The 13,063-nt window shown below is 41.1% G+C and overlaps 1 protein-coding gene across 2 annotated transcripts; it reads left to right on the top strand.

Moving 5' to 3' along the window:
* Positions 1 to 2,516: 2,516 nt before the first annotated feature.
* Positions 2,517 to 11,870, top strand: srsf7a (serine and arginine rich splicing factor 7a). Of its 2 annotated transcripts, XR_008532354.1 has the most exons (9): positions 2,517 to 2,793; positions 5,261 to 5,494; positions 5,846 to 6,043; positions 6,187 to 6,279; positions 6,619 to 6,660; positions 6,897 to 6,941; positions 7,526 to 7,726; positions 9,181 to 9,734; positions 10,799 to 11,870. XR_008532354.1 is itself a non-coding variant. In XM_054624157.1 (8 exons), exons 2-8 carry the CDS (start codon positions 5,271 to 5,273, stop codon positions 10,848 to 10,850), a joined length of 855 nt encoding a protein of 284 aa, XP_054480132.1. In that variant the 5' UTR covers positions 2,517 to 2,793; positions 5,261 to 5,270; the 3' UTR covers positions 10,851 to 11,848. The 2 variants fall into 2 exon arrangements, 1 of the variants encoding a protein (XP_054480132.1); XM_054624157.1 differs by lacking the exon at positions 9,181 to 9,734 and having other exon boundaries at positions 10,799 to 11,848.
* The last annotated feature ends 1,193 nt before the right edge of the window (positions 11,871 to 13,063 follow it).

Here is a 13,063-nt window from a genome sequence, read left to right as displayed (position 1 = left end):
TCATTCCACCACTGAGGGGCCAGGACAGAAAAAGCTGTGACCGGGTGGATCGGCCGCAGGGACCTCTGAGCGACGGGGCAACCAATCGCCCCGAGGCAGCAGAGCGAAGTGGTCGGGCGGGGGTGTAGGGCTTGACCAAGGCCTGGAGATAGGAAGGAGCTGTTCCTTTCACTGCCCTGTAGGCACCAGAGTCTGTAACTGGATGCGAGCTCTTACAGGGAGCCAGTGTAGAGAACGGAGAAGGGAAGTTGTGTGAGAGAACTTGGGGCGATTGAACACCAGACGTGCTGCAGCTTTCTGGACAAGCTCCAGAGGTCTGATGGCCGACGCCGGGGCTCCGGCAAGTAGTGAGTTGCAGTAGTCCAGGCGGGAGATGACCAGAGCCTGGATGAGCACCTGCACCGTCTCCTCAGTGAGGAAGGGGCGAATCCTCCTGATGTTGTAGAGGAGGAATCTGCAGGAGCGTGTGACCGATGCAATGTTTGCTGAGAACGACAGTTGGTCGTCCAGGGTCACACCCAGATTCCTCACAGTCCGAGTTGGCGTCACCACGGCATCATCAATGGTGATGGACAGGTCTCGGTGCGGGCAACCCTTCCCCGGGAGGAACAGTAGCTCGGTTTTGTCCAGGTTGAGCTTCAGGTGGTGTGTCGCCATCCACTTGTTCCCTCTTCTTCAGTGTGTCATATATATATTTTTGTACATGTAAAAGGTCTGTAGAGTGTAAAACCTGAAGTCCACGCCTAAAAGGAGTTACCCTCCCCCTCAGAAAAACTGCTCCTGAGCTGCCTGAAACAGCTCCATTGAATTCTCTCCTTCACTTCCATAACTTTGTGATGTCAGAAGGTTACGGAAGTGACGTAAAACTCCTTCCAGCTAGTTTGGCCCGCCCTCAAACAACAAAAGAGAGGGACGGAGCTGAAGCTCCGGAGGAAGAGTTTTTTGAAATGTGAAACGTTTACCAATCACAACAGAGCGGGCTAGCTGACCAATCAGAGCAGACTTGGATTTCTGGAGGGAGGAGCAAGCGCCACAATGGAGCGTTTCAGAGAGAGGGGGAGAAGAGGTGCTACAGGAAAGCCAGGATGAGAGAAACAAGGCGGATTATGAGCATTAACGCATGTAAACATGTTGTAACTGTAACTTGAAATAAAAATATGCACCCGGAAAATAGCATTATAGGGCCTGTTTAAGACAATCATTTTTTGTATTACACTTTTTATGAAGCTATATATCTAAATATGCACATGAGGCAATCTGATGCAGAACTGGAACATTGGGTAAAGGTACAAAATAATTGTTTCATTTTGGTGAGACAGAGTCAAAAGGGTTTTACAGGGGGATTTTGGATATCTCCTTGTATCGCTCCATAAATCAGAAAATGCTGGCCATGTGTTAAGGAATAAGTGTTCAGGCAGTCAATGATATTTGAAAAAAAATTGAAAAGAAAAACTCTATAAAAACTTCCAAATATAGACAGTGATGAAACTGGGAAGTGTGGTGTATGCGGGGAGGCTGTGGCGTAGTGGAGAGCAAGGTAGTTCTCCAATCAGAGGGTCGGTGGTTCGATACCCGGCTTCGGCAGTCGATGTGTCCTTGGGCAAGACACTTAACCCCAAGTTGCTCCTGAAGGCCATCGGTGTGGACTGGATGATGAATGTTAGTTAGAGTCTGATGGTGGCACCTTGATGGTAGCCTGTCATCAGTGTGTGAATGGGTGAATGATATGTAATATACTACTGACTGTAAGTCGCTTTGGATAAAAGCCTCTGCTAAATGACTGTAATGTATGCAAGTGCTACTGAAGTGGAGAAACCAAGTACTAAGATACTTTTTTGGGGGATGTTTTCTTTCCACTAGTATGAAAGAAGACATGTTGTGTTTTTTTCTTGTATGTCTCATCTTAAAAAAACAATAGCAGCTCTGTCTTACGAGCCACCTTTTTTCCTAGAGGCCAGTTTGTCTTTTGTATTTCTCATTTCTCAAGGCTCATGTGTTACCCTGAGCCTTCCTCGTAGCACTTATTGCATTCGTATTAGTTGTTGCACTTACTGTATTTGTATCAGTTCGCTGCACTTATTGAATTTGTATTTGTTTACTGCACTTATCCTATTCGTAGTAGTTTGTAGCACTTATTATATTCGTATTAGTCTGTTGCAATTATTGTTTTCGTAGTAATCTGCCTCTGCACTATACTTTTGCTCTGGTTTATGCTTTAAGATGCTTGTTTAAGAAAGGAGATGCACTTATGACTTCTGGTGACTAGTAGTTCTCTTGAATACCTATGTTGAATACACTTCCTGTAAGTCGCTTTGGATAAAAGCGTCTGCTACATGACTGTAATGTAATGTAATGTAATGTAATATAATGTAATATAATATAATGTAATGTAATGTAATATAATATAAATATAATGTAATGTAATGTAATGTAATGTAATGTAATGTATTTTGAAAGTATTCACCGGAAGTGTGCCCTTCTGGTTTCTTCCCCCTCACAGTGCGCAGATGCGGATGTGACGTCGTTATTCACCGGAAGTGTGCCCTTCTGGTTTCTTTCCCCCTCACAGTGCGCAGATGCGGATGTGACGTCGTTAGGGTCGCTTTTCGTTTCCAGCGGTTAACCTAGCCAACCTGGGAGACAGGCATGTGGAAGACCCGTTAATGTCCACGAGAGTGGCGATTTAGCGAGTTCATTCTTAATAAAAACAACAACAACCGTAAACTGGTCTAATCCCACCCCGGGGTTCCGTTCCAGGCGGTGGGTTTCGTCTGACTCGGTGATCGGGAGAAGGTGAGGTTAGCTAACGCGTGTGTTCGCCATTGTTTTTGAGCAGGCGGAGAACGAGGCCTTCTGCTCATTCTCACAGTCTGACCACGTTAACCTCCATGCAAACTAACAGATGTATTGTGGATTCAATTCGAATAATCATGTATGAAATTGTATGTTATTATTAAATGAATATTCAGTTTCAGTGGCGGGTTGGTGAGCTTTACATGGACCGTAGACTAACCCGCGCATATCATTTGATTCAAGCAGAAAACGGTGTGTCCTCGGCTGGTATTATATTATTATATTCCTTTATCTCAACTACACAGACACACAATAAATACACATACTATACAACTACACAGACAATAAATACACATACTATACAACTACACAGACAATAAATACACATACTATACAACTACACAGACAATAAATACACATACTATACAACTACACAGACAATAAATACACATACTATACAACTACACAGACAATAAATACACATACTATACAACTACACAGACAATAAATACACATACTATACAACTACACAGACAATAAATACACATACTATACAACTACACAGACAATAAATACACATACTATACAACTACACAGACAATAAATACACATACTATACAACTACACAGACAATAAATACACATACTATACAACTACACAGACAATAAATACACATACTATACAACTACACAGACAATAAATACACATACTATACAACTACACAGACAATAAATACACATACTATACAACTACACAGACAATAAATACACATACTATAAATACAATACTATACAACTACACAGACAATAAATACACATACTATACAACTACACAGACAATAAATACACATACTATACAACTACACAGACAATAAATACACATACTATACAACTACACAGACAATAAATACACATACTATACAACTACACAGACAATAAATACACATACTATACAACTACACAGACAATAAATACACATACTATACAACTACACAGACAATAAATACACATACTATACAACTACACAGACAATAAATACACATACTATACAACTACACAGACAATAAATACACATACTATACAACTACACAGACAATAAATACACATACTATACAACTACACAGACAATAAATACACATACTATACAACTACACAGACAATAAATACACATACTATACAACTACACAGACAATAAATACATACATACACAGACAATAAATACACATACTATACAACTACACAGACAATAAATACACATACTATACAACTACACAGACAATAAATACACATACTATACAACTACACAGACAATAAATACACATACTATACAACTACACAGACAATAAATACACATACTATACAACTACACAGACAATAAATACACATACTATACAACAAAATAAAGATGGATACACATACTATACAACAAAATAAAGATAGATATTGTTAATCACCCTACTAAGGTTGACTAGACTTCTCATTGGCCCCCTATGAAAGGTGCCCGGTTAATGAACAACCCAGCGGCTCTGTATCTACCGGTTAACGGACGGGGTTATTCAGATAACAACCCGCTATCAGGCAGTGTAGTAAATGAGGTTGACACCGCTGAACAGGACGCGATTGATCACGTTATGAAAGAGGTCTCTGGTGACCAGCGTGACGCTAACGTGACAAACCCAGGTGTTTACTACCCCTCATCCACAGGTGCAGTGGTTCAAGAAGCATTCAGATCACTAATCATGCATTCCAAACCTGACACAAGTGAAAGTAATATCAACTAAATATTCCTAAAGCATAAAAAAACAACAGTACTGATGTAGTACTGTGCAGTAAAAGGTTCCATGTCAGCGTTTTACTATTTTATATGAAGGTTCTGTATTAATATTACTGCTGCATTTATGTGTATGTTGCATTTTAGTTCATTTATATAATGTAGTGTAGTTAATATACAGTAGTGCATCATATTCTACAAGATATTTCGATTTTTGAAGATTTGCTGTCCTCTGAGAACCACTGTTCTGTAGAAAGTCAGTAAAACAAGTCAAAGTGTCTGTAAAATAATTGAAAGATTTGAAACCAGCAACTGCAGTTGTATGTTTAAGACGGGTGTCTCTGCAGATTGAAAATGGCTTTTGACAAAAGGATCTGTATTTAAATAGCATAAATGTATTGTTTATTATGCGGAAGGGTGGCAGAGGTTTACTGATTATCTCCTGTGATATTTGATTTAATAATCAGATTATTTTCTTATCATTAAGTCTATAAAATGTGAAATGTTTTCCAGAGATGAATGTCACATTTTCACAATGCTTTTTTTTCTTTCTGTTTTTATCCCAGAGGATTTCAATTTTGCTTGAAAAATGACAGAAATGATTACTTATCAAAGTAGAGAGCCATATTTGTCAATGAATTTTATTGATTAATGGACTAATTGTAATTTATGCACATTTACCCCCTTTTCACAACAGGCAAGGAGAAATGTCGCACCATTCATCCTCCCGTAGTTCGTCCCGGGCCACCGACTGTAAAGTGTACGTGGGAGACTTGGGCAACGGTGCCGCCAAGGGGGAGCTGGAGAGGGCGTTCAGTTATTATGGCCCGCTGAGAACCGTCTGGGTGGCCAGGAACCCACCTGGGTTCGCCTTTGTGGAGTTTGAGGATCCCAGAGATGCAGAAGATGCAGTGAAGGGCATGGATGGAAAGTGAGTAGAAATCCTGTAACATCATCCAGTAATATTTCAGTAGTCCTCTGTTTTGTTCTTAAATGAAATAAAGATGTTTTTTTCCTGCTGTATAATTAACAAATCACATCAACAAGTGTGTAGCCACTGTAGCAATGTACTGATGTGGAAGGGGGCAGCATCAGTTTAAATGTATACTATAATATTTTCATAGCTCTACCTTGCTGTCGGACAGCCCTTTCTGACTGGGAACAGAAGTTGTTCTTTAAGCTCTCTTCAAAAGCCACCAGACTCTATTTTTAGGGTTTCTGTCCTCGGCTGGAATTAAAACAGTCTTTGGCCTCCCTTTACTGACCCTTTCTTCCTCCTCAGGCTCCTCTGTGGTTCCCGTGTTCGTGTGGAGTTGTCAACCGGCCTCTCCAGGAAGGGTCGGGGGCGCCCCAGCCGGCGCCAGTTTGACCCAAGCGATCGGTGCTATCAGTGCGGAGACCGGGGCCACTACGCCTACGACTGCTACCGCTTTAGCAAGAGAGGAGGAGGAGGAGGAGGAGGAGGAGGCCGTCGCAGCAGGTGAGGGGATACAGTCCGTCTTGCAATGCACGTTGACACGAGCGCCGCTCATCATCTGTTGCTCTGACGCAAAACGATATTTGCCTTTTTGTCCATTCAAAAGACAGAAGAGGATAAAAGATGTTCGTGTGTTTCTGTTCTAGGTCCCGCTCTCGTTCCCGCTCTCGGTCCAGGTCCAGGTCCCGTGGACGCCGCTATCGCTCTCGGTCTCACTCCCGCAGCCGCAGCCACAGCCGGTACGTCAGCCCCGAAACAGAAACACTCAGTGGCTTTTTGGTTCTTATTTGTGGTGCACCATGCATCAAAAACAAATGCATGTGAGCTAAGGGGGGTTCCCATCACATTAGATCTCACCTAATTACATCAGGTTATTATCTAAATCAATGGTTCAGTCTGCAAATAAGAATCACGCCCTGGTTTAAAAACTGTAATTGTGCCCACTTACATTTCACAACTCTATTAACAAGCTCACACTAACATTTTAACCTTAAATAATAAACCTATGCTTTGTCATGTTTGTTCATGGCAGGCCAACAGATGAGCCTTTTGTTAATCCGTCTTTGTACTTTTCTCAGGAGCCGTCGTCGTTCTCCATCCTATACCAGACGCAGGAGCAGGTAAGAATCAGTTAGTTGATCTATAAGTTAGTGTTAAGGTGCTAGTTCAGTGCTTTTTGTATTATTAGAGATATACTTAATGTGACCGGTGTAGCCACTCATCAGTGTTGTTAATCCGGTCCTGCAGCAGAAGGGCAGGACCGATGATTAGTACACTCCCACAGGGGTCAATTAAAGTGTTGCCATTGTTTCCACCAGAGCTGTTATAACATCCACTGTGCTTCCTGTAACGATAGGTCCGGCTCCCCGGCACGCTCAAAGTCCAGGACTCCAGTGAGAAGGTAGGTCGCGTCACCAGCATGTTTCTCACACCGCAGTTAATACGCAGCTTGTCTCTGAAACGTGCCACTGTTGTCTTCGCAAAGTTCTGCCCTGGGGACAACACTGTTAACTCGGTCAGCCTTCATGGTGTCAGCGAGGATTAACAAACTGCAAACATTTTTTAGGACAACCTCAATCTAAAGAAAATACAGAGAAGATCCGTAAACTGAAATCAGTTTCTTTCCTGCGACAACAAACCACAAAGAATTTGATTTATCGACCCGAATTGACAGGCCATTGACAACATGGGCAACTTGCATATTAAGTGCTGTGTAGAGGAATTTAGTTTCCAGAGCTCTACTAGAAGTTCTAATTCTTCTGCAAAACTCTGAAAGAGAAACTTTTCCTGGTATAATGTTAGATTAACCAATCAGGCACTACATGTTGAGATTTTGGAGATCTGCACGTCTGCAATTCTTGCAACGTACCCATAAGACCCTTCTCCGCTTAGGTTTGCAAATATGTTCGCATGTATCTCTGCAGGAGCATAAGTCCAGCTTTTTCATCCAAAAGCAGAGCACGTAAACGTTACTTTTTCCTCCAGTCGTTCCAGGTCTCGGTCTGGCTCTGCGCCCAGGGGACGCTCTCCGCCCAGGGGACGCTCTCCGCCCAGAGGGCGTTCTCCGCCCAGGGGACGCTCTCCACCAAGAGGGCGTTCTCCACCCAGGGGACGCTCTCCGCCCAGAGGACGCTCTGCCTCCCGTTCCCGATCCCGTTCCCCGGCGCCCAATCACAAGAGGAACAGGTAAACCCCCCATTCTAAATGTCTCTCGTTCAATGAAACAGGCCTGTTTTAACACATTTCTAGTACTTAGTCCTGCCAGCTGTCAGTGTTTTACCAAGACATTTTAGACTTATGTAACACCTTAGCAGGAAGAGGCTCCAGTAAGGTCAGGATCAACCACTAGATTTTTTTTAGATACCACAGATCAGACCACATCTATCTTCCCGTTCCAGGAGAGGGTCAGTTATGTTCTTAACAGAAGTAGGTGCTCCATTCTAGGCAGGGAATTTAAATAGACCCTCCTTCCACCCGGAGAGCGATGCTGCCATCAGAGAACTGCCACATGACGGTGAGACGGACGAGCGGCGAGATCCCCTTCGCCTCCTCGACGCTGAGAGATCTGCTTCTTCTGCCGCTGGCCAGCAGTGAAGTGGGGGAGGGGTAGAGGACAGTGACCCGGACCCTCTGTCCGGTTTAGGGAAGTACTAAGTAGATGAAAGATTAGACCTCTCTCGTGTGCTCTCTTTTCCGACTCTTGGCGGCTTGGCTGTTCAACATGGTCTAGCTCTTTTATCAGTCCGACTTGATCTTGAAGACAGAGCACACGAAAGACACCCAGCTTATAAACTGTTGAGCCTGTAAGGAGCTAAAAACCAGTGAGATGCACCCATATCCTCTGTACTCTTTTCCTTTTGATCTCACCCACCATAGCTGTAGCTTGATTTCTACAGGAAATGAATTCAGGGCTGACAGAGCAAGAGGGAAAATTGTATTTTATTGGTTTGACAAGTGTTAATTAAAGACTGTCAAAGTAGGGCTGGGCGATAATTCAATATGATCATTTATTTACCGAGTCAGTATCGAGATGCGAGATATTGTCATCTAAATTGATAACAACCACATACTGACTCAAATTTCTCAAAATCTGGTCAAACCTCTTTAAATGTTAATATATACTTAATCTGATTAATCTGTACTTGTGCGAATGCGTTCAAACATAGTCGGTGTGAAGCTGGAAATATTTATCTTTACAATTTCACTTGAAACTGTTAGTTTTCCTCTTAAGTTCTTTATGAAATGACAAAATACTAACTTTCTTTTTTTATTGCACACAGGAGTATACACAAATTGTTATTTCATTTATTTATCACCAGAAAACATGCTATATTGTTATATGTATCGTTACTCAGATGTTAAAAGCCATATATTGCGACAGAAGATTTTGGCCGTATCGCCCAGCCCTAGGTCAGAGGTAGTAATGTAAATGTTTTTACCTTTTTCTTAAATTTAAATTCCCTCTCCTGAATTTGGCTAGATCAAGTGAACTCTCCAGAGAGACATTAGCTGACATCAGACAACAAAAACAACGACACCATTGGTGTGATTAATTTTTTTTGGATTTTTTTGGATTTTTTTTTTTTAAATTAAGCATCTTTGCAGCACAGTTTTGTTTATTTTTCATATTTTCTTTAAAGCGTGTGGTGGGAGCTGAGCACTGCACTGACACCACAGCTGACACCAGGCCCAGGGTCTGCCAGCTGGCGGTGTGTACGTCCTGCGGGAGGGTGACTAAGCGCTGACCTGAGATCAGCCTTCGTCTGCATCCGGTGTTAGACAGCGAGAAAGAGGTCGACCTACCGACCGAACCCTCCCACACAGTGAATGGGCGACCCCGTCTGTTCGACCGACGCACACGCTCAGACGAGACCCGCCCTCGCACACATACAGTAGCTCTGCTAGAGTCACCCAGCCAGCCAGCCAGCCTTCAGACGTACCAGAGGGCCGACCCACACAGATCAGAGCTCGACCACTACCGTTATAAATCCATTACCTACCTACCAGACCCCCTACCTACCAGAGTTCTTCGGCCTCTGTCTTAGCTTCTGAAAGTGAGAGAAAGAGAGCTGACGAGAGATCAGACTTCAAGAGCCTTCGCAGCGCAGTGTCTCTCCAAGTTGTAGTCATCCGTCCTACAGTCCTTTCATCCTTCGCTTCTCTGTACTTGTTGTTTCTGCCACTGTCTCCAAAGGTAACCAAAAATCAAATCCCCTGACAAGCTTATGTTCATAGTGAAAGAGAATGCACAGGGTTGATGTAATTCTGGGAGGGGGGGACTGGTGATTATCGAGCTAAAGTTGAGCCTTTTTTAAACAAGCATGCTCAAAGTGTAAGTGTGTGTCTGCATTTGAGTGTTTGTTTGTGGATGAGTGAGTGAGTGAGTGAGTACAAGAGAGGAGGGCAAGATGTTTTATTTTTAATGGGCTGATATCTCTGAGGAGGCTTTGTCTGATATGTTCTTTTTTCTTGTGCCATACATGTTTGTAACATCAGTACCGTTTTAGGCTGCTTATCACTCCAGAACAGTGGAAACCGCTTATATCGGATCAGAAAGTCAACCAACTTCATTAAATCGCGAATCTGTACGTTTATGTTATAACTATTCAGATGTCAATAAGATGGTTATCTGCAAGAGAAATAAAGACAAAAATATAATATCCCCCACTTATTGATCCAAATTGACCCTGAGGGACCTGATCACATTTAAGAGGTTTCCACTGTCCTTATTTTAGTACTCACTTTGTACAATAAAAATAGTGGCGTTCAAATATGCAGTTATTCTCTGCTCATGGTATAGAACAGTTTACATCCATCCATCCCCCACAACCACCCCACTTTTTTGTGTTTGTAGACCCAGAAGGATTAGGTTCTAAATCTCTCCTCAGAGCAGTAACTTTGCTAACGATCTGTTGTAGTCGCAGGCGAGGAGACCTGCGTCAGGCATTTAAATGGAGTTTTTTGCCTTAAATACACAATTATGTATTTAACTTTTTCACCCTGGACAGTTAGTTATTTTTAAATACAAAGATTAGTTGCCTAAAGGACGATTTAAAAAGATTCTTCATATGAACCTTTTATTTTAGAGAAGCCCGTAGAGGTTTTCATACATGTTGCCGAGTATCAGTGCCCATCTGGTCAGGGATTTTCTATAATAGTGTACACTGTGTCAAGTTGACGGGTAATGTGGGGTGTTGTTGTGATTTGATCTTCCATCCTCCCCTGCAGCGAGCTAACCCCTCTCCCTTTCTGTTTCAGTCGCTCCCGTTCAGCAAGTCAACACCGAAGCCCTACGCCAGCAGACGACTGAGTGAAGAAGACTAGTTAGTTTCTTAACAGACAGACCCTGAGCCCCCCTGCACCCTGTCTGCTTTTACAGCCCTGCAGCAGCTTTTTGGTTTTTTTTACCTGTCCGTCTAGTCCCAAACGTTTTTGTTTTTTTAGTAAAATTTTCTCCCTGTGACTGTAGTCTTCGTGCAGCCTCAGATTGAAGATTTAGTCAGTATAGCAGACAAAAATCAGTTTCCCATTTGATAGATTGTTTTAGGTGCTGCATGTCTCATCTTTCTTCTTTCAAGTCACGTAGCACGTGTAAGGAGAAACAACAAAGCTGAATGTTGCTGTTGACTTTAAGCAGCGATTAGAGCAGCTTGTACAGCAAATTTTCAGTGGGAGATAGGCCCAGTCGATGCGGTTCTTGAGGGTGAAAATGCTGCATCGAAAAACATTTTAATCCCTAAAATTTCTAAACCTCCAAAATATTTTTGCCCCATTGAGAATGGGCAATACGATCACATTTTTTTTTTGGTTTCGCGCTCCAATTTGATGAGATCAAATGCTGTTCAAGGTCTCCACTATGGGATGGCATAAGGAGGTAGTTGATGGCCTGCATGCCTTTAAATACGAAGTCACATTCCTACTGTTTGTTGTTTCTGTGCTGCACTGCCCCTTTTTATGAACCTGTTCACTGCGTGCTGAATAGATTTCCCCCTTGTGTTGATCTCTGATTTGTTCCCATGTCTTTTTAATTTGAAGATATTATACAGTGCTGAAGTTTAATTTCTGTAAGGGCTGCTTTAACAGTTGTGTTATGTTCCTGGCTTATATTGTAAGACAGTGGCAGTTTTATTTTTGAATAAACCTCTTCAACATACCCCGGTCATCTTATTTTATTTCACTCAAACAAGTTTATTTGTACTTGTTCTCATAATTTCTTTTGATATGTTTTGGGAAAGATGTCACGATATCCGCAGTTTTGGGTTAGATATTTTTATAGTGGTGTTCTAGATGTATATGTCATTTTTTACTGTTCTGTGCAGTCTGAAAGAGTGCAAGTTTTGAAACTTGAGGCATAAAAACCATATAACAAACTTAAAGATACGTGTCTTTGGTGATGGCTTACTGCAAAACAGCACAATCTGACTTCTAAGAACTAAAATCGATCTAAAATCTAAGAATCAGCTTTTTTGGTATATGTTGGGGTTTTTTTGTGTTCTCTGCACCTACACAAATAAACATACTGAAGTTGAGGAAAACAAAGCTGAACAAAATTAAAACAAACATTGAACAACTATGTATGGATATAAATAAGGTTTACATTTAATTTAAATTAAAGAAAAGTATTCAAAAATTACATTTATTTGAACTCCTTAATACACATAATTACCAGAAAACGATGTGGGGAAAACTATAAATATAAATCCTACACATCCTCTAAGCAGTCATGCAATCTTTGCATGTATATATATATTCCTTTATTGATCCCCATGGGGGAAATTCAATACTATACAACTACACAGTGTTGCAGCAGCTCAACTACACAGACAATAAATACACATACTATACAACTACACAGACAATAAATACACATACTATACAACTACACAGACAATAAATACACATACTATACAACTACACAGACAATAAATACACATACTATACAACTACACAGACAATAAATACACATACTATACAACTACACAGACAATAAATACACATACTATACAACTACACAGACAATAAATACACATACTATACAACTACACAGACAATAAATACACATACTATACAACTACACAGACAATAAATACACATACTATACAACTACACAGACAATAAATACACATACTATACAACTACACAGACAATAAATACACATACTATACAACTACACAGACAATAAATACACATACTATACAACACACAGACAATAAATACACATACTATACAACTACACAGACAATAAATACACATACTATACAACTACACAGACAATAAATACACATACTATACAACAAAATAAAGATAGAACAGGAATAAAAATGTACAGTATATATAGTCATCAATCATATCTATTCATTTTTCAATATGTATTGTTTAAAACTTAACATAATACTTCTAAATATACGTAATTCTTATTTTAAGTTGGTCGTTGTAACTCTTATTTATTTATTTATATTTATAATAAAGCTGATTCTGAACGTAAAGCGCGTCCACGCTTGCCGCTTCCCTATTGGCTGTTGC

This window comes from Anoplopoma fimbria, chromosome 1 (genome assembly GCF_027596085.1).
Source record: "Anoplopoma fimbria isolate UVic2021 breed Golden Eagle Sablefish chromosome 1, Afim_UVic_2022, whole genome shotgun sequence".
NCBI lineage: Eukaryota > Metazoa > Chordata > Actinopteri > Perciformes > Anoplopomatidae > Anoplopoma > Anoplopoma fimbria.
Note: the sequence above shows the minus strand (reverse complement) of the source record. Positions and strands in the feature narration are given on the sequence as shown.

Excerpts from the sequence above, each read along its gene's own strand:
- srsf7a (XM_054624157.1), top strand. The coding sequence starts at position 5,271 with ATGTCGCACCATTCATCCTCCCGTAGTTCGTCCCGGGCCACCGACTGT. Across the intron at positions 5,495-5,845 it reads GTGAAGGGCATGGATGGAAA|GCTCCTCTGTGGTTCCCGTG; the intron begins GTGAGTAGAAAT and ends CTTCCTCCTCAG. Across the intron at positions 6,044-6,186 it reads GGAGGAGGCCGTCGCAGCAG|GTCCCGCTCTCGTTCCCGCT; the intron begins GTGAGGGGATAC and ends TTTCTGTTCTAG.